Consider the following 24,335-nt stretch of genomic DNA (forward strand, 5'->3'; position numbering starts at 1 on the left):
TCTGTTCTAATGCCCAGATTTGTTTCTTAATGAAGCCCTGCCTTGTCACTCGGTAAGATCTCAGTTCTACTCCAAAAGGATCAACAAAAGACTAGGTTTTCAATTGCAACTGAACATTTACTCTTGCCTTTCTGGTTGGTAGTAATGATGATGCTAAATTATTTTCTTCTCTCTGTCTTCTTTTGCAATTAAATACTTTTGACCTTATCAAACAAGGAGCTGATATGCTGCAACAAATCTAAAACATCAAAATCATGTTTACATACTCTTGTCAAAAAAAAAAACCTATAAACAAATTATGGTGCACATAGGCTATCAATTATTTTATGAAAGAATCAATTTATTTAAAGGCCTCTGTTCAGAGGGAAATTTTTACATCATCAGAGAAAACACAGGTCACTCTCTTTGACATCATACATGTCTCTACGAGCTGTGGAGTTCATATTTTTCCCTTCCCTTTTGAAACATCCATAATTCAGTTTTAAACTTGCATTTAAAGATGAATAATTCTTGAAACTAGCTGTGTTCAATTTCATAGTTTTCATGAATGACAATGACTAAGTTCAACTTCAATTGCACCACAGTGCTATGAAACACCTTAGTATCATATTGTCTTGAGAGCATGCTTTAAATCATTTAGATTATTATGTTCATCTTTCAGTGAATTACATAAGTGATACACCTAGTTTTGATTTATTGTTGACAGTGGGGTTAAAGACTTTCATATGTATTTTTATTCCAACCGTCCAAATTTACTTGTAGACACGGTCCATCTTTTAGTGCAGCACACAGGTCTGGTACACATCTGTATGATGCATTGTTCCCCATAATGTACAACTGTGTGTGTTTACAATGTTCATCTTTTAGTGTAGCACACAGGTCTCATACACCTTTGTCTGATATCTCATGAAAAGGAAGGCTCAAGTATGTGAGTTTACAATGTCCATCTTTTAGTGCAGCACACAGGTCTGATGCACCTTTGTCTAATATGTTGTTGGAACGAAGGTCCAACATTGTGAGTTTACAATGTTCATCTTTTAGTGCAGCACACAGGTCTGATGCACCTTTGTCTGATATGTTGTTGGAACTAAGGTCCAACTTTGCGAGTTTACAATGTTCATCTTTTAGTGCAGCACACAGGTCTGATGCACCTTTGTCTGATATGTTGTTGGAACTAAGGCCCAACTTTGTGAGTTTACAATGTTCATCTTTTAGTGCAGCACACAGGTCTGATGTACCTTTGTCTGATATGTTGTTGGAACGAAGGTCCAACATTGTGAGTTTACAATGTTCATCTTTTAGTGCAGCACACAGGTGTGATGCACCTTTGTCTGATGTGTTGTTGGAACAAAGGTCCAACATTGTGAGTTTACAATGTTCATCTTTTAGTGCAGCACACAGGTGTGATACACCTTGCTCTGATATCTTGTTGTATGAAATGTTTAACGTTGTGAGTTTACAATGTTCATCTTTTAGTGCAGCACACAGGTGTGATACACCTTGCTCTGATATCTTGTTGTCTGAAAGGTCCAACTCTGCGAGGTTACAATGTTCATCTTTTAGTGCAGTACACAAGTATGGTACACCTTCGTCAGTTATTAGATTAGAACAAAGGTTCAACATAATGTTTCCATGGAGATGCTTTATCAAGTAAACAATTGCTGCACAGTCAAGATCATTGAACTGAAGAAAACACAGCTTAATACTAATTCTGCCGTAAAATGTGGTACTACTCTGTATTTCAGAAGCAGCCTGCTTTACTGTGTCTTCATCATTGTACTCATGCAAGCATTTCATCATGAGGAGAGCCATCTGCCTTGACTGTTCTTCATATCCAGATTTGTTTATGAACTCACAAAGCATGTGTACAAAAACCCTAACTGCTTCATTTTTTACATCACCAAGTAGACCCGCTACAAACTGAAGCACCAGATGCCATTTTGGGTCTAAGGCATTTGTTCTGACAAAACTCGTGAGCTCATCAGGTTTCATTTTAGCAATTTCCCATGCAGCCAGAAATTCTTGAAATATCAAGTGAAGAAAGCAGTATTGTGACTCAAATTTGGAGCTTGAAACTTTTCTGTTTGGCATGCGGTTAAACAAACCACAATTCTCCATTCCCTGCACTTCATGTGAATCAAACACCAGTTGTCCATCTTCTATTCCTTTTTTTGCCAATGCTCCTGCCCTATTCACAGTATCTGGGAAGTCATCATTTCCCACAAGAAAGTCCTGTGTTAATGTTTTACCTTGAAATTCTGGATGATGCTTGAAGATAAACAATCTCACAGCTTCTTTGTACACTTCTGTTGAAGTTGATGGCAAAGGCTTGGGAATTGGATCGTCTTCTTGGAGTTTGAGGCGTGTCTCCAACAGAGAGCAAATGATGCGTGCGTTTACTGGAATGTAGCATAGTGACAGCAACTCCAAATTGCTACTCAGATGACTCCATATTCTATCTACTTTCCCTTCATCAAAATGTTTCTCCACATACTCCTTGATCTTCTCGGATGTAAAACCCATTATCTCCACCTTCCTGTTAATGTGCAATGCAGTGAGGTGTGCAATGCTCTGTACTGCATCAGGTCTACTGGTTGTTAAAATTGTGGCTCCTGGAAGCAGCTTTTCTTTCAATAGCTTAACATAAAGAGCAGACAGAGGCATTTGTTCCTTTGCATTATTCCCACCATATGCTTCATCATCTTTCAGACAGTGTAAATGGTTATTAAATTCATCTAGGCCATCAAACACAATGATTACTTTTTCAGGGTTGTCTAAAACGTACTGGAATAGCTCATCATCATTGCTGCCTTCTGGGTGTAAACGACATAACAATTCTTTGAGAGATATCTTCTGTAATGTCTCATCGTTGAACCATCTAAATCGGATCAAATAAAATAGGTGAAAGTAAGGCAACAATTCATCCTTGCCCCAGTCACGCGATATTTTCGTACACAGCAGGGACTTTCCAATCCCTGGGCGACCAATCACAAGAATTTTAAATGGATTTTGAGTATCTTTGTTTTGGAGAAATAACTCTTTAATTGAGTTGATAGCCACTAATCCATGTTTTGGCTTCAAATAGACATCGAATATTTCGTGTCTGACAGACAAGTTAGTAAATTCGTGTTCTGCCCTTCCCGTGTAAATAACAAGGTTGACAAAATTGTCGTCCAACTTAAGATTTCCATCGGACTCAGCAATCAAAGGTTCTATAGTTTCCGTTTCCCTCAGAATTTTCTCCCTCATGTGGGCAATCGCGTGACGCAGAGTGACTGAAAGGGTTTTCTTGTTCCAAAAGTGTTTTTGACAGAATTCAGAGTCCAAGGTGAACTCTTTACTGCGTGACTTTTGTACCAAAAGATACAACATCTCTCCAAAAACCAGCAGCGCCAGCACAACATTTACCACCAAAATTAATGTGGCATTCCAGTTCTTGTCTGATGCGACGGAATTGTCACAGTTGATCATGACCGAGGAATAATCTTTGGTTGCATTTGAATTCGTCGAATTTACAGTTGGCTTTACGGTCGGGGAAACACAAGCGAATTCTGCTGGAAATCCAGCGAGATAAAACACACACTTTTGTAAAGCAGCACATAAAATTCCCCATAAACATCGTAAAAGGAGATGTATGAAGTAACAACGAAACACTCGGCGAGATGCCACCCTTGGCCGGCGGCGAGGGTTTTCCGGATCTGCTTTCAAGGCGGTTTCAAGCTCATCGACACGGGATTTCACAAAGCACCAGGAGTAAGTGATACACATTAGCACCAAGGGAACGAAGCAAAGTAAGACAAATCCATAGAGTGGAAGAGGAGTGTAATGTTTGTCATATCTCACCAAACAGTAATCACGAAGGTGGGTAGCAGACTGGCAGCTAAATCTAAGTCGTTCGTTGATTCTCAAGGCTGCAGTGGCTGCTAAGAGTGAGAACAAAGCTAAAAGGTGAAAAACTGCACCAAAGTACCCGACGCAGCTGAAGTATTTTACCAGAAAATACTCCTTGACAGTCTCCATTGAAAGCGTACATCACTCCTTCAACTCAACTACGGAAGTTCTTTTGGAATTTTACTCTAAAGAATTCACGTGACCAGGAGTGTCTAAGGTGCGCTCATCTCAGACTCCCTCGGAATTATCGGAAAGAGCTCGATCGGAGGGGCTTCTTTTTCTTTTGGGGGAATATTATAAACATTAGAGTTTACGTTACGGTTGCAGTTAAATATGTATATTTAAATTCTGTTGTGGTATTTGAAACCGGACCTGTAAGGGATGAGCCTTTTAAAAAAAAAACATGGGAGTGTCACAGGCTCAATGATTGGGTACAAGGCTAAGGCAGAGCTTTGAAAAGATTTTATGAGGAGTCACAGGAAGCGACAGAACAGTTTTAATGTAAACAAGATTCTTTGATTCGTTATTTCCCTTATCTGCTCAGGTCCGGGAAAGGGGGAGGCTGACTAATGTATGGATACAATTCGAGATACAATGTATTTCTTTAATCTAATCGAGAATGGAAAAAAGAGAAAGGCGAACTTAAAAGTAAACATACACCATCTTTTTTGAACATACCATGATGTCTAAATTAAACACCAGACCCTTCTTAAAACGCTGGTGTCATAAATGCCACGGCCAGAATGCTAACTGATTTGGGAAAAGAAAAAAAATTTCCTGCTGATTAATTTAGTAAAAAAAACTCCGTTGTATACTTGGGGCACGCCATGGGGCGTTGTTGGGCTAGGCACCTAACGGAGGCTCAGTCTCCGTTTGCGTTAAACCAAAAAAAGTCAAGACACTCCTATAAATTAGGCCTCTTAACCAAAATTCCTTTGATTACAGAGGACGGATGATAAAAATCCTACTCGAAAAATGTCAGAAAATTGACCACCGGCCCCGTTTTACCCAGGCCTAGCCCTAGAACAAATTATGGGAATGACGTCACGACGTACGTCATAAAATCGACATACTGTTGAAATATGGCTTCCACCGTAGTGAAGTATACAATGTATGGCTAAAGGAAAATGACCTAAAATCGTGTACAAGAAGTAAACAGGATCGGTGATCAGTAATGGGGACGGGAGCTAGTGCATCAAGGCAGCAGTGGACCGCAGCTGATGAAGATAATACGGCTGTTGAAGATGTAAGACCGCGTACGGCCGCAAATGCGAACCTTCCTACAAACGACATGACTGGAATGACGAAACTAGTGGAAGCTAAAAACAAGTTTTTGAAGATCAAAAGTAAAGAGAAGAACACGGCGTGTTTCCAAAAACAGGTATCTGAAGTTTACAACTTGCAGTGTAAAATCCCTTCATGATGTCCCTGGCTACTTGATATATGTATGAATAACAAAAAAATTTCCAAGGTACGACTTATAAACAGCAGAGCTTTACTTTTGAGCAAAATTTTCTAAGATTTACTCCTTACGGAATGATTATTAGATAACTGATAACTTTGATTCGCCTGTGAAGTTCTCTATTATCTTTTTCACAGGGGGGGAGGGGGGGGGGAAGGGAGGGGCTTTTACACTGGGGCAACACTAATATGCCGTTTCTACTCTATCCCTTCGCCTCAACAAAATTTTACAAAACTTTCCCTTATGTAAGGTCAACACCACTCAGTTGTAATCATACTTTCACATGCTGTCTCATCTTCATCAAAAGGATGCTGTTTCGCTTTTTTCTTCTCAGAGAGAGAATAAAATGATATGGATGCATTAAAAGTAAAACTCTTGAAACAGGCCTAAAATTTCTGAACTGTTGTTTTGAAAATGTATTGTAAATAAACTTGCTTATTAAGTACTCTTTGTTAAGCTTGATGGAACAGATATTATCAAAGAACTCTACAAGCGCATGGACCCAACTGTGACACAACCTGATACAGGAGATATCAAAGGAGATATACAACTCTCTCTCAAGTACAATCACAAACAACAGCTTTTACTGGTTAAAGTCATTCGAGCTAGAGACCTCGTTCCTAGAGATCTGAATGGAAAATCAGACCCATATGCTGTGTTAGATCTTGTCCCGGATGTGTAAGTCTGTTATTTTGTTACAATATTTGGCAAGTGATGTAGTCTACAGATGATAAATACAGTACTTTCTTTTCATTTTTGCATCATGTCAAAAAGGCCTGGTCTTACACCCTCATCAAAATTTACAGAGTTCTCATACACACTAGAAGTTACACACTCATCAAACAAATTTATTCAAAATTCAGAATAGATACACATGTAGCTATTTCTACTTTTATTTGCATGACTGTCATACCTCGGTCTAATATCTTCTGCATAATTTTTTTATAAGAAATGGGGAAGGACAGAAAAAGACTGGATACAAATCCAAGACACTCAACCCTGTGTTCAATGAAATATTTTCATTCCAATTGGATCATTCACGCATAGCAGACACAAAGCTAAGAGTGGCTGTTTGGGACCATGATTTTTTTGGTGAAGATGACTTCAATGGTGAAGGTGTAGTGGACTTATCTGCAATCAGTCTTAACACTGGAACACATACCAATTGGTTTATGCTTCAACTTGCGGTATGTTATTACTTTTATTATAAATAAGACTTACAATTAAAACTCTGATTGGGCAAGAGCATACTGTCAATATACAATTATAGCATGTGAAGTTAACATCATAACCCAATATCTGCAGCAGATATTGGGATATCATGTTGAGTTTAAAGTCTGCTTAGTTTCCAAGCCCCCTAATAGGTGAAGTGTTCTCAAACTTTTGCAAAATCAGAGACAAGTGTGTTATTTTGCAAATTGTGTAAAAAAAGAATAATAAAACAATTATTGAAGTCAGTTTGGGCATGATATAATGAATTATCAAGCCTCAGGTCTGTGTTATCTGCTGAAGCCAGAGGCCAAGGCAGATAACACAGACCTTACCATTGGTATCATGCTCAACCCCATGCAATAATTGCTTGATATGTGCATCTAATGTCAGAAATTTTGAATGATTGAATATGAACTTGATGTGTCTTGACCTTGTAGAGAAACATGAGAAACTTAGTGGCCCTGTGGTTTGTGCTCTGTATTGCACAGAGAAGTCTGGGTTTTAGCCCTTTCTGGTAGAATTAATGGTGTCGTGTTCTTGGGGAAGACTAGGCCTATAAGTGCTAACCTAGGGTTAAATTTCAACACAGATTTCTTGATTCCTCAGTTCAAAAGCCTCTTTCATTTAACCTTCTCTATTCTCTTTAGAGCATGCAATCAGCAACTTGTAGACAAAAAAAATTATACTGAATTTTACTTCAAAGCTTTCATATCTTAAAGCAGATTTCACACTAACCCTGAGTTTAGTCTTAACCCAGTTTTGAACATCCCAGCCCAAGATTATGAACATCTACCAGTGAAATAAACTGCCTGGGAAATGTGACAAATTACTGTAAGGAGGATTGGGGTTTAACTTATTATTAACCCTTTTAAAGGGAAAGCAATTGATCCATTTGTTGAAAGAAGGAAATCAATATGAACTGTTTCTAAACCTCACCCAAGTTTCTTGGTCAAGGAAAAGAAAGACCACTATTTTGCAAAAAGTTTTCTATCCATTGTTGGAAAACTAGGGATTGAAAACAGGTTTGGGGGAATTTTCTCTATGTGTTATTTTAAAGTGGATAAAATACTTCCACATGCATTTTCAAGTTTGTTTGTGCATGTAAGTTGTATTTTTCTGGAGGATCTCTCTTAGTGTTGACATCCAATTCAACCCAGTCTTTTCCATAACCCTAATTTCCCTAGCATCTTGATAATGCAACAATATACATGTAAGCACTGAAGTTTTATTAGAGATTTTTAAATTCTAGGACCAGTTTGGCTACAAGCACTAGATTTGAATGCAAGTTTTATGTTAAATACAAATGGAATATATCCCTAATGAAGCTCTATTGTGCACATTTTGAGCAACTTACTTTGCAGAGCTTTTGCCATCAGATACAATCAAACTCTTTCTCTGCTGTAAAACTATGAGACTGCTGACTTGTTGGTATCTTGTTAGGCTACAGCACCATTTTTGCAAAAACTCACCCCAAGGGATAATGTCAAGGGTCATTGTACTTTTCCCACTAATTTGAAAATAAGAGAGATTTGTGCTTACCCACTGTTTTGTGGTTGGAAAGTTTAAGACTTTGAGGATATCTCATTTTTGAATCTTAAGGTCTATATTTAGAATACACTTGTTGATGAAACAAAAAAATGATGATAACAGAATAAGCAATGGTAATAGGACTGAGTGGAGAGTGAAGTTACAGACCTAAGTGGACAACGTGAAGCCTTATTACCTGTTAATCATAAAAAATTACTTACAATTTCTGAGAAAAGACGAATAGCCAAGTTAAGAAAGAAAGGAAAATTTTGATTTAAACTACACTATGAATGTGATCGGCTTATTGAGCTGTCCAATAACAAGCTATCCAAAAACAACTTGGCAAGTGAATTAGCGGATAAAAGGAGTTTTTGAAAGCAATCACAATCAAGGAATTGTAATTTTTATGATTAGGTTTATAGGCTCATTTTCATCAACCTTTATTTGCAAACTGATTTCAGCATCAAAGGAGAATTAAAAATCAGTCTTGAATATGAAGAACCTGAAACTCTGATAGTAACCATCCACAAAGCATTCAACATCAAGGCTGGAAACACGCTGAGGAACACATCTGATGCCTTTGTCAAATGTGCAATTTCTGGAACTAGTTTTCAATATGAAACCAAGGTGTGTGTATGATCTTCAAAAAGCTAACTAGATAATGTCCCACCTATTGGGAATTTTTTTTAATGATTTGTGTTGTATCTACTCCTCAACTCTCTGTTTACAGTGTCCTCAGTTAGAACTGAGTCACTAAATTGTTTAACCCTTTAACTCCCAAGATCTGACCGTTGATTCTCCCCTCTACAGGTAGCTACTACACATTTCCTTGTAAATTAGTAATGAGAATTTGGCATTAGATTGGAATAATAACTTTAACCTGATAAGTTTGAGTACTCTCATTACCTGTTTGCTGGACAATGTACGGATATTATAGAGAGAATTTGCATGTTAATCACTTCTGAGAGTTAAAGGGTCAAATTGATATGTTTAATTTGTTATACTGTATAAACTTTTGAACATGCTCCTGAGCCTCCTCTTCTTCAAGCTTCCTTCTCCAATGGGCACTACTCCTTCTCTGAAAAGATTTCTAGGCTTTGATCTGTTTCAATGTCATACTTATTCAATTAATTCACTCAACATTTTTAAATAATATTTTTATGTGATCTGCAGAGGTAAAAATTCACATACAACAGAGTAACTATTGTCAGATAACTCTCTAAAGGTATTTATTAATACAAATCAACTACTCATTCATTACTAGTGACAGGTGCTTAGCATTGACAATTATTACCAGCCTATCAAAATAGAACGAGAAAGCAAAAGGAGCCATTAATAAGGATTCCAAAACGCTACCCTACTTTTAGCTGAAAAACTCCTGGGTGGGGGGAGGGGGGTGGGAATATGGCAAAACATAGGCTGCAAAAAGGCAATTGACTAGGTCGTGTCTTATATTAGATTAACATCTGACTGATTGAGAGGGTGCCACAAATTTTAGAGACCAATCACAAATGGCAGTGAAGCATGGACAATGCGATTCCCAATTACTTTCAAAACTCAACTGAAAATTGCTCCAACAAAACAATCCTTAGCCATCATCTCATCAACATGACTATTCTAAGAGACTCAAGAATGAGAGCTAGCCCATCATCTGTTGTTTGAGTCGCCAAGGTCAGTAACACTTCCATGATCTTGACAAGGTAAGGTGTTAGGATCTGTGTATTATTTGACATCTTAAGGTGGGCACAGAATCTGCAAAAATTCACTAAAATTCAGGACTACAAGACTAATTAGCGACACATGATGTCAAAGCTTAACCCTTTGGAGGTGATAAACATCTGAGTTCTCCCTATAATATCATATCCAGCAAATAGGTAATGAGAATACTCAAATTTATCAGGTAGAAGTAGTTATCTTGATCTGACACCAAGTTCTCATAACTAATTTACAAGGAAATCTGTAGCAGCCAGAGGGGAGAATTAACTATCAGATCTTGAGAATTAAGGGTTAAAAGAAACATCTCAGTGGTTAGTATCTTATTGGCTCTTCTTTTAAAAACTAAGTTGGTGCAAAGTTCAAAAAACTTACTTGCATTTTGGCCCTTAAGTGTGACAAAAGTTAATCCCAGTTAAGAATTTTGCATCTTGGTTTATGCCTTTCAGAATCCAGGTTTTCAGGGGGATATGGCTGGTATCTTTTTTTCCCTGAAGTAGTGTTTGTCAACATTAGCCAACAATTTCTTGACTTCAATAAAAGAATAATAAGTAAAAAAGAAAAAAAATTGGTTCACCTACTCCTCAATAGCTCTTACAGCTAATATTCTAACTGCAGGCAACTGTGCTGACTGAAGACTTGTGACAGATGCTTTGATGAAGCTGAACATGAGAAATGTTTACAAGCTAAGAGCTCAAAGATAAACTCGTGAAAGACTGGAGAATTTCAAGAATTAAAAAAAAAAAAAAAAAAAGAACCACTCAAGCTACACTTAAGACTAGGGCATTCTAGTATGCCATAACTGTTCTTTAGCTAGTCAGTTAATTGTAAGTCAGTTCCTTAGAATGGTCAGATGCATCTCATGACAACAAATTCTCCAGCATATTTTTTGTAATCATATTCTCTTAGGTGAAGAGCCTCTGCTTGTACGCTCTCAAGCTATGCAGACTAAGGCATTTATATTAAGTAATGACTGTCTTTTAGCAAGTCAGTCAATTGGAAATCAGTAAGGATGATCAGACACATTGCATAACAACAGTCATATTCTCCAGCCTTATGGTTACCATGTTTTCTTAGGTATGGAGCCTCTGCCTGTGTGCACTCAAGCCACACTAAAACTTGGGCATTATAATAGGCCAACACTGTCTTTCAGCCACAACCATCATTTGAGGCAAGAAGACCACACACGACTCAGTTTGACTTCATCACACTTACCAATTAACATCTCCTTGGCTTTTTCTTTCATTTGATTCCTGTAAATGTTTGTTGAGTGCTTTTGTCAATGTGACTGCACTTTCATTTTACAAAGTCAGCAGCAACACCTACAAAATATCAGTTGAAGACTATGCAAAAGTTTGTTACAATTCCTTGAAACCACTTCAAGATATAATTACCTGGACACGTTTATAAAATTATTACAAGCACATCTCGTGTGTGTGTTTCACATCCAATTTACATGCTTGAAACACACCAATGGGTGTATTGAAATCAAACGCAATCTTGTGTAATGCACTGGTAAATTATGCACCATCAGCCAATTGTAACATAATAAGTGAGCCCCATAAGAAAACAGTGTGCGCACTAAGACTGAAGGTGTGAATTGAATGTTGAAGCTGTTCCATTCACTTACCAAGAGAACATCTTGAGCTGCAATGCAAACAGAAAACGAAAAGGTGTCATCATCCTCATCTTCAGCAAATTGATTTGGATTGGATGTCCACACTTGCCTTGAAGGAGGCAAATAACAACAAAAGAGGTTATCGTTTGATCAATGTGACAAGTATCTAGAAGCCACCTGTTGTTGATTATGTGAGTGCAAAATAGACTAGAGATAATAGGCTGGAAATAAAAATGAAAAGCAAAACCCACCTGCTCTTCTGTGATTTGCATGTACAACACTAAGAAATGAACAAGTTCATCTAAAAACTTCTTGACAGTTTTCTTGCATTTTGGTGTTTCCGTAAGTCCACAGATAAACTCAAAAACACTGAAAACAAGATTCTCAAATCCCAACACTTCTCCTAAGACACAAGAAAAGAAAAAGTAGTGATGGTAAGAAGAGGTAATGTTGCACAAACTGATTTTTTTCAGCACAATTTTTGTTGTTCAATGAATGTGGTGCCATTTGCTTCATGTAGTTCTTAACCAATGTCATTAATGCCTTAATGGGGATAAAGTGAATGACATTTTGTTTTTTAATGAATACAAGATGGACAGTAGCTTGGATTAACACTGAATAAGAGTGCTCAATTATGACAAGTACAATGAATGAACCAGAGCTGATATGTTGAGTTTATTGGTGATTTACAAAAAGAAAGGAAAAGGGAATTTGGAATCTTTAATACACTTCCTGGAATTTTCATCTTTGGGATTGAAGCATGTCATTTTCTGAGCAGGAAAAGTAAATAAAAAAAGCCGTGCTTCAATAATTGATTTCTTGAATGCCAATGATTGCACAAAAAATAGTGACTTTCTGGATGGAATGAGAAATTCATATGCTTTTGATGAGGAATGTAAATTTTGAAAAAAAAACATTTTAACTTCTTGGCTTGTAAGGAGAAGGTTTATCCATTGTACCAAGTATGCATATATAGCATAAGATAATGATATGATATAAGGAATAAATTTCAATTCATACATGCATTGCAGGCCTACATTCTTGCTCTCATTCCCAGCCAAAGGTAGTGTGGATTGTGTAATTACAAAAGGAAGCCAGCATACCATGAAACAAGGAATAAGGAAGCAATCCATACAATAAACACAGAAAAAGGTTTGCTATAAAAAATCAGACTAATCAAAAACCAACCTTTAGCACTTCCATCTTCAGGCCACATTCAAGTGTGGACCTATCAGACATTGCCAGAACTTCAACAAATGCTTGGGTGAATTGTGGAAGAAGAGGAAAGAGGACATCCTTGGCAATACCCTGTAATGAGAATTTGTTAAAAATATTGTCCAATTTCTAATTAAAAATGAATAACAAACAAAATTGCAATACTACTGCTTGCATGCAAAACTTTTAGTCTGACAGCTTCCATATCGCAATAAATACCAAAGCATAACCAGAGGTAAGAACAATTAATGCTCAGCACACTCTGGTAAATCTATAAGAATTCATGTTAAGTTGAAAAGAAAATTCCACCTCTTCTGACAGCAACAGAAACAAACTACCTGTCTACCTCCCCCTCTACCCTAACAGGATTTCCCCAGAACCCCCTCCCTATTCCCACACAACAACTCTAGGTTTATGAAAAACCTGTATGATTCCAAGATCTCAAAATTCCCTAATGCCACTGTTCACCATTCCCCCCCCCCCCAAAAAAAAACAAACAAACAAAAACAATCCTAGCATTCCTAACATTCCGAGCTGTGCAAGAGTGTCAAAATCCGTGCGTATGTCACAGAAATGTCACTAGACCTAAAGTATGCCAGATGAGGGTGAATAAATCGTGTGGATATATTTCTCTTTATAATCTACAATGTAACACAAAGGAACCGGCCAAGGAATAAAGGCACTATTGATTGCATGTGAAACAAAAGCATTAGCTGATGACATTTTGATATCAGGCATTAATTCATTTATCTTCTCATATTTATTCGCCCTCATCTGGCATACTTTAGGTCTAGTGACATTTTTGATATACACATGGATTTTGACACTCTCGCGCAGCTCGGAATGTTAGGAATGCTAGGATAATATCCAAGCATTTCTAAACAGTACTTACAGTTGAGGCCGCTTGCGTCCCCTCTTGATTTGAACAGATAGTGCACAATTTCCACCAACATACCTCTGCATGAATAAATATCTTATCCATTTCAGGCAGGATCACAGGCACAACATGTGGCATCTGTGTGTCTGTCACCTCACAGCAGAACTCTAAGGATAGATTCACAAACACTTTACACTGCTACTCAGAAATAAGCGAGACTTAATAGAAACCCTTAACAGGCTAGACAACAATACTTACAATGGACATCCAAAATTATGCAAGTGCATTACAAATAAGCATTTCTCTCTATTTCAAAATCAGTTCTACAATTTAAACTTTCCTAACTCTCATATTACAGTCTCCTACTTCACAATGCACATTCCCTTAGAATAAGTGGCAGTTGACCTTAGGTTTTTCTAACCTTTTCACTCCCAGGTGTGACCAAAGACAAATTTCTCCTAACAATATCCATACAATATCCAGCAGAAAGGTGATGAGAAGTGAAAAAATAATGTTGGGACAAAAAGCCAAATTTTTTAACTAAAGTTATTAGAAAATAATGTATGGTAAACATTCGGGAAAACGGATATTAAAATCTTGGAGTGAAAGTGTTAACCATTGTTTGAACAAGTTGGAAGGACACCACTTCAAAAGCTTCCATTTTCCAGTAGCTGTTCCTTCACCCCCAATAAGCTTTAGTGAAGTACAGTTTTTCATACCTGTTAAAACTCTCATGGCTCCATGAACCAAATGGCCATCCCCACTTGTCAATGCTTGCATCAGATTCCCAAACAAATGCGGCCAAGCTTCTGGCCAATCCCAGTATGCTATGGCTGAGATTGCATATGCCTGAAAATATATAGTGGAAATATGTATAAATCTACAAGTGTTGAGGAAGACTTACAGATGTACAAATATAATTAGAAGACTGTGAATCTACTCTCACTTTTTTCTTATAGAGTAAGAGATTTTTTAAACTTTCAAAAGTACATTGAGAGTTAGGTCTTTGCAAATTTACATTTGTAAGCCTCAATGTCATTTTCTCTCTTGAACCTGCTCACTCAGTGTAACTAATAGCATAACTGGTAACTCATGGTGTCATCCAGTAAAAACAGTCACACACAAGAAAGTGCTTCTAGAACTTGAGTTTTCCCCAGGCCATGAGGATGTACCTTCCATGCTAAGTTGATCATGAGAGATGCCAAGAATAACCTCTCACAATAGATTACCCTCTGAACATGAAAACAACTTACCACACTTGACCTGACTTTACTGATTGATTCCTGTAGACCTCCTGCTAAAAGACGACGAATCTCTTCCTTGGCCTAAAACACAAGAAAAAGAGAAGATATCAGTAACCTTTGATAATTAGCAATGTAGGAGAGAATGGTAATAATGTCGCAAAAATAAACGACCATTGACTATGTCTGTGCAACTTATAAATATTGGGAGTAAGTTTCTAAAGAGACTGTGGTGCTGCATCAGTGGGAGAGTACAACAAATAAGTTGATAACTTAAATTAGCCATAGTTAAGAGTTTAAAAGCTGATGTTTTGAGCATTAGCCCTTCCAAATCACCCTGACAAAGGCCTAACACTTAAAACATCAGCTTTTAAACTCTTTACAGTGGCCAATTTACTCTGCTGATGATACTAAATTACCCTGCGACACACCTTATGGTTGCCTTCTCTCCACTGAACATGTGGAGAGGACTATCATACTATTCCTTAGTATAGAACTGCCTGTTGTATACCATAACTTAAAATACTGGATACTCTTTACAGAGAACTTTATAAGTAATATGCCACACATTCTATGCTGGAATCTGCATAATTTGATTTTATGTGTCTTTTGTGTTTATTTGTTTATATTAATTATTCATTTGTACTTGTTGTGTAGTAAGGAATTTGGTTATTAAAACCTCAAGTTTTCATGGTAATTAACATTGTCGCCATTCTGCAACACTACAATACTTATTTCTGAGAAATCACTTTAAAACACCCAATCTTTCACCAGCCCTCCCTCCAAGAATCAACCTTTTCAATGCATTACCCTCTTTAACCTTTTCACCATTAAGATCTTAATAATAATTTTCCTTACTGTCTGCCATACAATTCAAATGACATAAGTGCTGAGAATTTGGTATTAAGTCAACTTATAATGCCCTTATTGATATTTTCAAGAAGAAACTATCTCATGGGAGAAACTTCTCCCTTTAGAGAATTTAAAGGGTTAAAAAAATGAAAATAGCTATATCTGTATATGGAAATTGAAAAAAAACTCATTAAATTACTCCACAAAGATGATTTACATTTACCACTGTAAGACTTGAAGTATACTCAAAATGTACTTACAGCATCTGTAGTCTCAGGAGGCCTAAATTTCTCAGCACTGCTATTCCAGTGGGCTTCAACATACTGCTTTAGAATGACTGAGGCAAGCTGAAAATGATTTATGTTTAAAGAAAATATCAATTTTTTTACTCTATGTTACTATGTTACACTAAATAACCAAAAGACTATTCTTCAATCAGACTTAATATTCATTTAAGCTTGATGGAAACAGTTAAAAGAAATAGTAATGACATCAAATTGGTGCAGATTCATCCTTTAGTGAACTTACAAGAAAAAACTGACCAACCAATCAAGCTGACAGGCAAGGTTATCAGTTTTGTTCAAACACGCGACATTTACATGTACATGTAACTTTTCAATGCAATCATACAATCCAAGTAGTTTGGATATAAAGCACGCTGTCATTGGTTGACAGAGCATGTTCTATCAGAGTCCAAAGCATGGAGCTGAGCTAAAGCCGTCACACCTTCTGCCAATTATTACTATGTCCAACCATTTCCTGAAATTTTCTCTTAGACTGGCTTTGTTTCGTTAACTGAAAGTGAAAGTTCGCAACAAGCGAGCTGCCAAGTAGCACAAGTACAACCAAACAAAGGTTTGTAAACATGCCAAGCCCTGTAATTGAGGTTATAATGATGTGAACAGAGATGAAAAGTTCCTCAAAGAGAAAACAAAATTGACAGCCCAAGTTTTCAAGGTATTCATGCTCAGTTAGATTGTAGGCATACCTACAGTATAAGAATCAAACACAGCCAACTCTTGCATAATATATATAAAGTTTCATGTTGAAAAACAAAACAGAACAAAACATGAATGATGAAAAATATAGCCAAACTGGCATAACTGTTATAATTCATGCAAACCATGGCAGTCTCAGAGCGACCACCATCACGCTATGGTCCATAACTAGTAGCTTGTTGCGATGATCTACGGTCATCAAAGTGAGGCAAGCCTCAACAAGCCTTGGCCACCATTTGAGTGAACAACCAAGAGCTTTGTCAGATATCCTTTCAATGTATTAAGTGGATGGCCACATCAGTCACAGCAGCCAAGTTTTATGGTGCTGTCATCCCAGGCAAGCTTCATCTTCCTGTGAATTTAGTTGTTGTTCATTCATAAAACATGGGCCTTTGGCAATTTGTTGTCTAATTGTCATGTGAAAAAACTGTTGTGTTTTATAAGCCACAATTTGGCCAGATTTCACAGAACATTTCACTTTCAGAATCCATATTGAGACTAAAAATCTTTACGCAAAAGTGTTAAATTCAAACTGCCAAACTATTTCAGTTTGTGAATTATGGCAGATTGTGAACTTTGATGGTTTGACATTTTTGACAGCTTTCTTGTTCAACCAATCAGATTATTTCAACCATACTACCAAGGATTCTGATTGGCTTATGGTAGTTTGCTTTATGAGAGTATAGAGCATTTCTCCCTACTCAAGAGGTGGGGAGTGAAAAGAGTTCTCTATTAAATCTACAAGATGAGCCTTCTGGTTTTTAAGCTGACTTAACTGTAATTAACCCACAAAATACTTTAATTAAATTGTAAAATCTATCTGCTATTACTTATTATTTTGAAAAATGCTGTCACTGACTTGTCTGATAGCAAGGGCTCCCTCTCTGTCAACTGTGAGTTCTGCTAAATGGACACCAAATTCTGAAAATTATGAAGTAAAGTTAAAACTTTGATTAGCAAGTGTCTCTCATCTGGCATACAATGATGAGTTGTAAGAAGGGTGAGGATGCTGCACATGTAAAGTAATGCAGAGAACAGATAAGCAAGACTTCAATTTCTTGATCAGTGAGGAGAGGTATTGAAGACCATCTGATATGGGAGGGGGAGAGGAAAAGATTATATGGCAGTTTTCACAGGAATGTTGATCATTACAATATCAGTAGATCTGTTGAATCTGGTCATAAAAACTAAAACAGAAGGATTAACTAATCATGAAGAAGTCCAAATTTCACCACCAGATTAGGAACTTTTCCCTAAACTAGGGGTATTACTGAAGCCTCAAAATTTTGGCTGATTTTTTTCAACAACATTATATGAATCTTTGATGTTACATAAATCCAGGTTTTTCTTAAGAGAAAATGTTTCACAAGTAAGGTGAAAAAGTTTCTAAACTTAAACCATTAGTGTGAGAACTCCTCATGTAAAGATCTGAGTTTTTGCCACAAATAACTTGTTGCTGTGCTGGGCATTGATTACAATGAATTCATAGGATGATAATAGTAAATTTATAGAGTATATTCTCATGTTAATTTTCTCTAACAGACCTTACAACACTTTTCCTGCCACTTTGGCCAAACTACATTGAGCAGTTTACATTTTTTTGAAGGAAGTTTAGAAGGTGCCTGGAGTTTCTGGAAACATTTCCAGATCACAACACCCAGAGCTATGTTCCTTCATCTTTGTGAGAAATGCTAGGGTTCTCTAACATCACCAGCTAACCAGTACCAAGAAGATGCAGGTGAAGGAGCCTACAATTTATCATCCTAATGCAAGAAGACTACAACATCTAACCATTTGCAAATGTCATAACAAAGGCAACACATTGTTCTCAGCTATTTTAAAACCCTGAGTATTGGTCCCCTCCAGGGCTTAAACCTTAGCCCTCCCACACAGCAGTTTTGCGCTCTAAAACCTGAACTAACTAGGAGAAGATGTAAGAAGCATTATGCATAGTGCTGGCACCAGCAGTATCAAAAGCACCACATGTGGGATTAAAGTAAAGAAGGATACTTTTTGAGGTTTGCCTTGAAATATTGAGGATTCTGCCCAACTATAGAAAGCAATTGAAAACAGTAATCCAAAGTCACTGAAAAGGAAGCTACCAGACCCCCAATGGTGCCACTAATAGAAGATGGAACAAAATGAACAACATTTCAAGCCACTCAATAGTTTTTTCATTGAACGAAAAACGCAACGCATTTGCATACATCAAGCATACTATGCAATAACTGCTACATAAGAAACTTATGCACTTACTGTCCTAATACACTGTGCATATGTTAATTTGAAATTGACAGCAAAATTACCAATCTATTTAGGGTTTGCTGGTAAAACGCAAAAAATCCGAGTGGCTCGGGAAACCATTCAGAGCTTATTTCAGAAAGTTTGCTTGCAAACTTAAGTTTTTTACTTCAGCTTTCTTGAAAGTTTTTTCATTAATTTGCATGAAGAGAAATACACATGAGAGCCTAAGAACGGTCAGAATACGTAGCTTATTACTTCTAAATGGCAATCACTAACCTAGCTGAGCTCAAAGTATCCGTTTAGCACACAAGTGAGCATTCCGTGAAATGTACATCTACTAGCACGTTTCCCATTTTGATGTTTAGGAGAGCACTGCGTTCCCGGTGAATTTAAAGCAACTCACATATCCTACCTTCCGTGACCTCGAGAACCTTGAGCTGTTCTTCAGCCATCTGTCTAGATTGTTGATCTGGCGACAGGATGGCTGTCAGGCTATCTATGAGGGCCTGTTTTAATGATCGATTCCTGTCGTCCATTGCAGCAGCCATCTTGGAAATTCGGATTAAAGAAGACAATTGCGCATGCGATTACTTTGGCGGGAAAAATTTTAAGAGAGTTTTGACCGCTGACTAGCAGGTCTTAATGTCAACTGAAAGAGGAGGCCATATCAATTCACAAGAATTCTGACGCGATTTACACACAAAGTTAACTCTCGGAAAAGCCTTTGGTGGTGGAGAAGGTATTTACCGAATCGTGTCTCGTCGAAACTTTGATTTGGTGGCTAGAGACTGTAATATTGAGTAACCCAGGCCGATGTAGTGTGATCGAGATGCTGACCTAATACTATCACGGCAGAGTGGATATCACTATGTGGTTCTGGCAATGAGAGTGAAAACTGGAATGTGGACCACTAGTCTACAGTTAATTGTCAAAGTGACTGCACAACAAGAAGACAGAATCTAACTGATCGGCATGACCTATGCCTTGATTGGTTTCAGTTGATCGTCCTTAGCGTCTCTGTTTCCCTATCCATTATCTGTCGTGGACTGATACGAGGAGCGTTTTTCCACATCTCTGTTCTAATGCCCAGATTTGTTTCTTAATGAAGCCCTGACTTGTCACTCAGTAAGATCTCAGTTCTAATAAAAAAGGATAAAAAAAAGACTGGGTTTCCAATTGCAACTGATCATTTACTTTTGCCTTTTTGTTTGGTAGCAATGATGATGCTAAATGTTTTTCTTCTCAATGTCTTCATTTGTAATTAAATACTTCTGACCTTATCAAACAAGGAGCCGAAATGCTGCAACAAATCTAAAACATCGCAATCGTGTTTACACACTCTTGTCAAAAAAAAAAACCTATAAACAAATGATAGTGCACATAACCTCTCAATTATTTTATGAAAGAATCAATTTGTTTAAAGGCCTCCATTCAGAGGGAAATTTTTACTTCATCAGAGAAAACAGGTCACTCTCTTTGACATCATACACGTCTCTAGGAGCTGTGGAGTTCATACTTTTTTCCTTCCCTTTTGAAACATCCATAATTCAGTTTTAAACTTGCATTAAAAGATGAATGATGATGTGTTCAATTTCATAGTTTTCATGAATAACAATGACTAAGTTCAGCTTCAAGTGCACCACAGTGCTGTGAAACACCTTAGCCTCATATTGTCTTGAGAACAAGCTTCAAATCATGTAGATTATTATGTTCATCTTTCAGTGCATCACACAAGTGATACACCTAGTTTTGATTTATTGTTGACAATAAGATTAAACTCAGATTTTACATCATCCATCTTATAGTATTGCAAACATGTCTGAATACCAATTATCTGGTGTATCTTCCCCTAAATACTCCAAATTTGTGAGTTTACAATGCTCATCTTTTAGTGCAGCAAGCAGGTGTGATACACCTTGGTCTGATATATTGTTGTTTCTAAGGTCCAACTTTGTGAGTTTACAATGTTCATCTTTTAGTGCAGCACACAGGTGTGATACACCTTGGTCTGATATATTGTTGCTTCTAAGGACCAACGTTGAGAGTTTACAATGTTCATCTTTTAGTGCAACACACAGTTGTGATACACCTTGGTCTGATATTTGGTTCCTTGAAAGGTTCAACTCTGTGAGTTTACAATGTTCATCTTTTAGTGCTGCACACATGTGTGACACACCCTTGTTTGATATATTGTTGCCTCTAAGGTCCAACTTTGTGAGTTTACAATGTCCATCTTTTAGTGCAGCACACAGGTGTGATAAACTTTGCTCTGATATATGTTTCAATACAGTTAATTTTTTGAGTTTAGGTTGTTCACGTTTCAGTTCAGCCCACAGGTGTGATAAATATTGATCTGGTATATCGTTTGCTGCAAGGTTCAACGCTGTGAGTTTACAATGTTCATCTTTTAGTGCAGCACACAGGCATGATACACCTTCCTTTGATATTTTGTTCCTTGAAAGGTATAACTCTGTGAGTTTACAATTTTCATCTTTTAGTGCAGCACACAGGTGTGATACACCTTGGTCTGATATATTGTTGTTTCTAAGGACCAACGTTGAGAGTTTACAATGTTCATCTTTTAGTGCAACACACAGGTGTGATACACCTTGGTTTGATATTTCAGAGTTTGATGAAAGGTCCAACTTTGTGAGTTTACAATGTTCATCTTTTAGTGCAGCACACAGGTGTGATACACCTTGCTTTGATATCTCGTTGGCTGAAAGGTCTAACTTTGTGAGGTTACAATGTTCATCTTTTAGTGCAGCACACAGGTATGGTACACCTTGGTCTGTCACCTTATTTGAACGAAGAAGCAACCCAGTGTTTCCATGGAGATGTTTTATAAAGTAAAGAATTGATGCACAGTCAAAAGCTGTGACATAACTAAGACACAGATCAATTGTGTTGTCAAATGTGTTACTACTCTGTATTTCAGAAGCAGCGTGCTTCACTGTGGCTTCATCATTGTACTCATGCAAGCATTTCATCATGACAAAACGCATCGTCTTGAGTATCCCTGTAGGTTCAGATTCTATTGTGGAACGACAAAGCATGTTTACAAAAAAGCTAAATACTTCATTTTTCTCATCACCAAGTAAACCTGCTACAAACTGAAGCACCAGATGCCATTTTGAGTTTAAAACTTTTCCTCTGACAAAACTCTTGAGCTCACCAGGGTTCATTTTAGCAATTTCCCTTGCAGCAAGAAATTCTTGAAATGTCAAGTGAACAAAGCAGTATTGTGACTTAAATTTGAACCTTGAAACTTTTCTGTTTGGCATGCGGTTAAACAAACCACAATCCTCCATTCCCTGTACTTCATGTGAATCAAACACCAGTTGTCCTTGTTCTAAGCCTTTTATTGCCAATGCTCCTGCCTTATTCAAAGTTACTTCTACAGTATCTGGGAAGTCAACATTTCCCATAAGAAAGTCCTCTGTTAATGGTTTACCTTTAAATTCTGAATGATGTTTGAAGATAAACAATTTCAGAGCTCCTTTGTAAACTTTGGTTAAAGTTGATGGCAAAGCCATTTGAGTTGGATTCTGTTCTTGGAGTTTGAGGCATTCCTCCAACAGAGAGCAAATAATGCGCGTGTTCACTGGGATGTAGCACAATGACAGCAACTCCAAATTGCTACTCAGATGACTCCATATTCCATCTACTCTCTCTTCATCAAAATGTTTCTCCACATACTTCCTGATCTTCTCAGTTGTAAAACCCATTATCTCCACCTTCCTGTTAAAGCGCAATTGAGTGAGGTGTGCAATGCTCTGTACTGCATTAGGTCTACTGGTTGTTAAAATTGTGGCTCCTGGAAGCAGCTTTCCTTTCATTAGCTTAACATAAAGAGCAGAGAGAGGCATTTGTTCCTTTGCATTATTCCCACCATATGCTTCATCATCTTTCAGACAGCGTGAATGGTTCTTAAATTCATCTAGGCCATCAAACACAATGATTACTTTTTCAGGGTTGTCTGAAACGTACTGGAATAGCTCATCATCATTGCTGCCTTCTGGGTGTAAACGACATAACAATTCTTTGAGAGATATCTTCTGTAATGTCTCATCGTTAAACCATCTAAATCGGATCAAATAAAATAGGTGAAAGTAAGACAACAAGTCATCCTTGCCCCAGTCACGCGATATTTTCGTACACAGCAGGGACTTTCCAATCCCCGGGCGACCAATCACAAGAATTTTAGATGGATTTTGAGTATCTTTGTTGGGAAGAAATAACTCTTTAACTGTGTTGATAGCCACTGATCCATGTTGTGGCTTCAAATAGACATCGAATATTTCGTGTCTAACAGACAAGTCAGCAAATTCGTGTTCTGCCCTTCCCGTGTAAATAACAAGGTCGACAAAATTATCGTCCAACTTAAATTTGCCATCGGATTCAGCAATCAAAGGCTCTATGGTTTCCGTTTCCATCAGAATCTGCCCCTTCAAGCGGTAAATCGCGTTAGCCAGGGTGAGTGAAATGGTTTTCTTGTTCCAAAAGTGTTTTTGACAGAATTCAGAGTCGAAGGTAAAATTTTTACTGCATAACGCTCGAACCAAAAGATAGCCCATCTCTCCAAAAACCAGCAGCGCCAGCACAACATTTACCACCAAAATTACCGTGGCATACCACATCTTGTCTGATGAGACGGAATTGTTACAGTTGATGATCATGACCGAGGAATAATCTTTGGTTGCGTTTGAATTTGTCGAATTTACAGTTGGCGTTACGGTCGGGGTAACACAAGCGAATTCTGCTGGAAATCCAGCGTGATAAAGCAGAGACTTTTGTATAGCAGCACACAAAATTCCCCATGAAAATCGTAAAAGGAGATGTATGAAGTAACAACGAAACACTCGGCGAGATGCCACCCTTGGCCGGCGGCGAGGATTTTCCGGATCTGCTTTCAAGGCGGTTTCAAGCTCATCTACACGGGATTTCACAAAGCACCAGGAGTAAATGATACACACAACCACCAAGGGAACGAAGCAAAGTAAGACAAATCCATGGAGTGGAAGAGGAGTGTACTGTTCGTTATATCTCACCAAACAATGATCATGGAGGTGGGTAGCAGACTGGCAGCTAAATTTAAGTCGTTCGTTGCTGCTTAAGGTTAAAGTGGGTAATAAGAGTGAGAGCAAAGCTGGAAGGGGAAAAACTGCACCAATGTACCCGAAGTGGCTGAAGTATTTTACCAGAAAATACTCCTTGACAGTCTCCATCAAAAGCGTGCATTATTCCTTCAAACCGACTGCGGGAGTTCTTTCCGAATTTTACTCTGAAGAATTCACCTGTCTGGGAGTGTTCAAGATGCGCTCATCTCAGACTCCCTCGGAATTATTGGAAAGAGCTCGATCGGAGAGGCTTTTTTTTTGGGGGGGGGGGGGGAATATTATAAACACCAGAGTTTACGTTACGGTTAGAGTTAAATATGTATATTTAAATTTGTTGCGGTATTTGAGACCACTAAATTTAGCTT

At 37.6% G+C, this 24,335-nt stretch overlaps 4 protein-coding genes across 9 annotated transcripts; 1 reads left to right on the forward strand and 3 right to left on the reverse strand.

Annotated features, from left to right (window-relative positions):
- Positions 1–318: 318 nt before the first annotated feature.
- On the reverse strand, positions 319–4,068 carry LOC131798312 (NACHT, LRR and PYD domains-containing protein 12-like). Its single transcript, XM_066161046.1, has one exon. The coding sequence runs from the start codon at positions 4,018–4,020 to the stop codon at positions 883–885; it is 3,138 nt and encodes a 1,045-aa protein (XP_066017143.1). The 5' UTR covers positions 4,021–4,068; the 3' UTR covers positions 319–882.
- Positions 4,069–4,946: 878 nt separating this feature from the next.
- LOC131798310 (double C2-like domain-containing protein beta) lies at positions 4,947–12,617 on the forward strand. Of its 5 annotated transcripts, none has more exons than XM_066161048.1 (5): positions 4,978–5,272; positions 5,811–6,031; positions 6,303–6,540; positions 8,543–8,719; positions 10,883–11,022. In XM_066161048.1, the coding sequence occupies exons 1-5, from the start codon at positions 5,066–5,068 to the stop codon at positions 10,919–10,921; spliced, it is 882 nt and encodes a 293-aa protein (XP_066017145.1). In that variant the 5' UTR covers positions 4,978–5,065; the 3' UTR covers positions 10,922–11,022. The 5 variants fall into 5 exon arrangements, with proteins under 5 accessions (XP_066017148.1, XP_066017145.1, XP_066017146.1 ...); XM_066161049.1 differs by lacking the exon at positions 10,883–11,022 and adding an exon at positions 10,424–10,545; XM_066161047.1 differs by lacking the exon at positions 10,883–11,022 and adding an exon at positions 10,255–10,320.
- Positions 11,687–19,419, reverse strand: LOC131771136 (importin-9-like). Of its 2 annotated transcripts, none has more exons than XM_066161053.1 (8): positions 19,263–19,419; positions 17,466–17,527; positions 15,869–15,955; positions 14,769–14,840; positions 14,235–14,364; positions 13,594–13,682; positions 12,612–12,731; positions 11,687–11,826 (listed from the first exon to the last, which is right to left on the reverse strand). In XM_066161053.1, the coding sequence occupies exons 1-8, from the start codon at positions 19,396–19,398 to the stop codon at positions 11,725–11,727; spliced, it is 798 nt and encodes a 265-aa protein (XP_066017150.1). In that variant the 5' UTR covers positions 19,399–19,419; the 3' UTR covers positions 11,687–11,724. The 2 variants fall into 2 exon arrangements, with proteins under 2 accessions (XP_066017150.1, XP_066017149.1); XM_066161052.1 differs by having other exon boundaries at positions 13,531–13,682.
- A 290-nt stretch (positions 19,420–19,709) lies between these two features.
- LOC136277996 (NACHT, LRR and PYD domains-containing protein 12-like) lies at positions 19,710–24,220 on the reverse strand. Its single transcript, XM_066161043.1, has one exon. It carries the CDS (start codon positions 24,076–24,078, stop codon positions 20,650–20,652), a length of 3,429 nt encoding a protein of 1,142 aa, XP_066017140.1. The 5' UTR covers positions 24,079–24,220; the 3' UTR covers positions 19,710–20,649.
- Positions 24,221–24,335: the final 115 nt, after the last annotated feature.

Source organism: Pocillopora verrucosa, chromosome 14 (assembly GCF_036669915.1).
Source record: "Pocillopora verrucosa isolate sample1 chromosome 14, ASM3666991v2, whole genome shotgun sequence".
NCBI classification, from domain to species: Eukaryota; Metazoa; Cnidaria; class Anthozoa; order Scleractinia; family Pocilloporidae; genus Pocillopora; species Pocillopora verrucosa.

Coding starts and splice junctions, on each gene's coding strand:
- LOC131771136 (XM_066161052.1), bottom strand. CDS start 19,398: ATGGCTGCTGCAATGGACGACAGGAATCGATCATTAAAACAGGCCCTC. Junction 14,365..14,768: donor GTAAAGTCAGGTCAAGTGTG/GTAAGTTGTTTT, acceptor ATATATTTTCAG/GCATATGCAATCTCAGCCAT. Junction 11,827..12,611: donor TGAAGATGGAAGTGCTAAAG/GTTGGTTTTTGA, acceptor CTTGTGTCTTAG/GAGAAGTGTTGGGATTTGAG.
- LOC136277996 (XM_066161043.1), bottom strand. CDS start 24,078: ATGGAGACTGTCAAGGAGTATTTTCTGGTAAAATACTTCAGCCACTTC.
- LOC131798312 (XM_066161046.1), bottom strand. CDS start 4,020: ATGGAGACTGTCAAGGAGTATTTTCTGGTAAAATACTTCAGCTGCGTC.
- LOC131798310 (XM_066161047.1), top strand. CDS start 5,066: ATGGGGACGGGAGCTAGTGCATCAAGGCAGCAGTGGACCGCAGCTGAT. Junction 5,273..5,810: donor CGGCGTGTTTCCAAAAACAG/GTATCTGAAGTT, acceptor CTCTTTGTTAAG/CTTGATGGAACAGATATTAT. Junction 6,032..6,302: donor TTAGATCTTGTCCCGGATGT/GTAAGTCTGTTA, acceptor TTTTTTTATAAG/AAATGGGGAAGGACAGAAAA.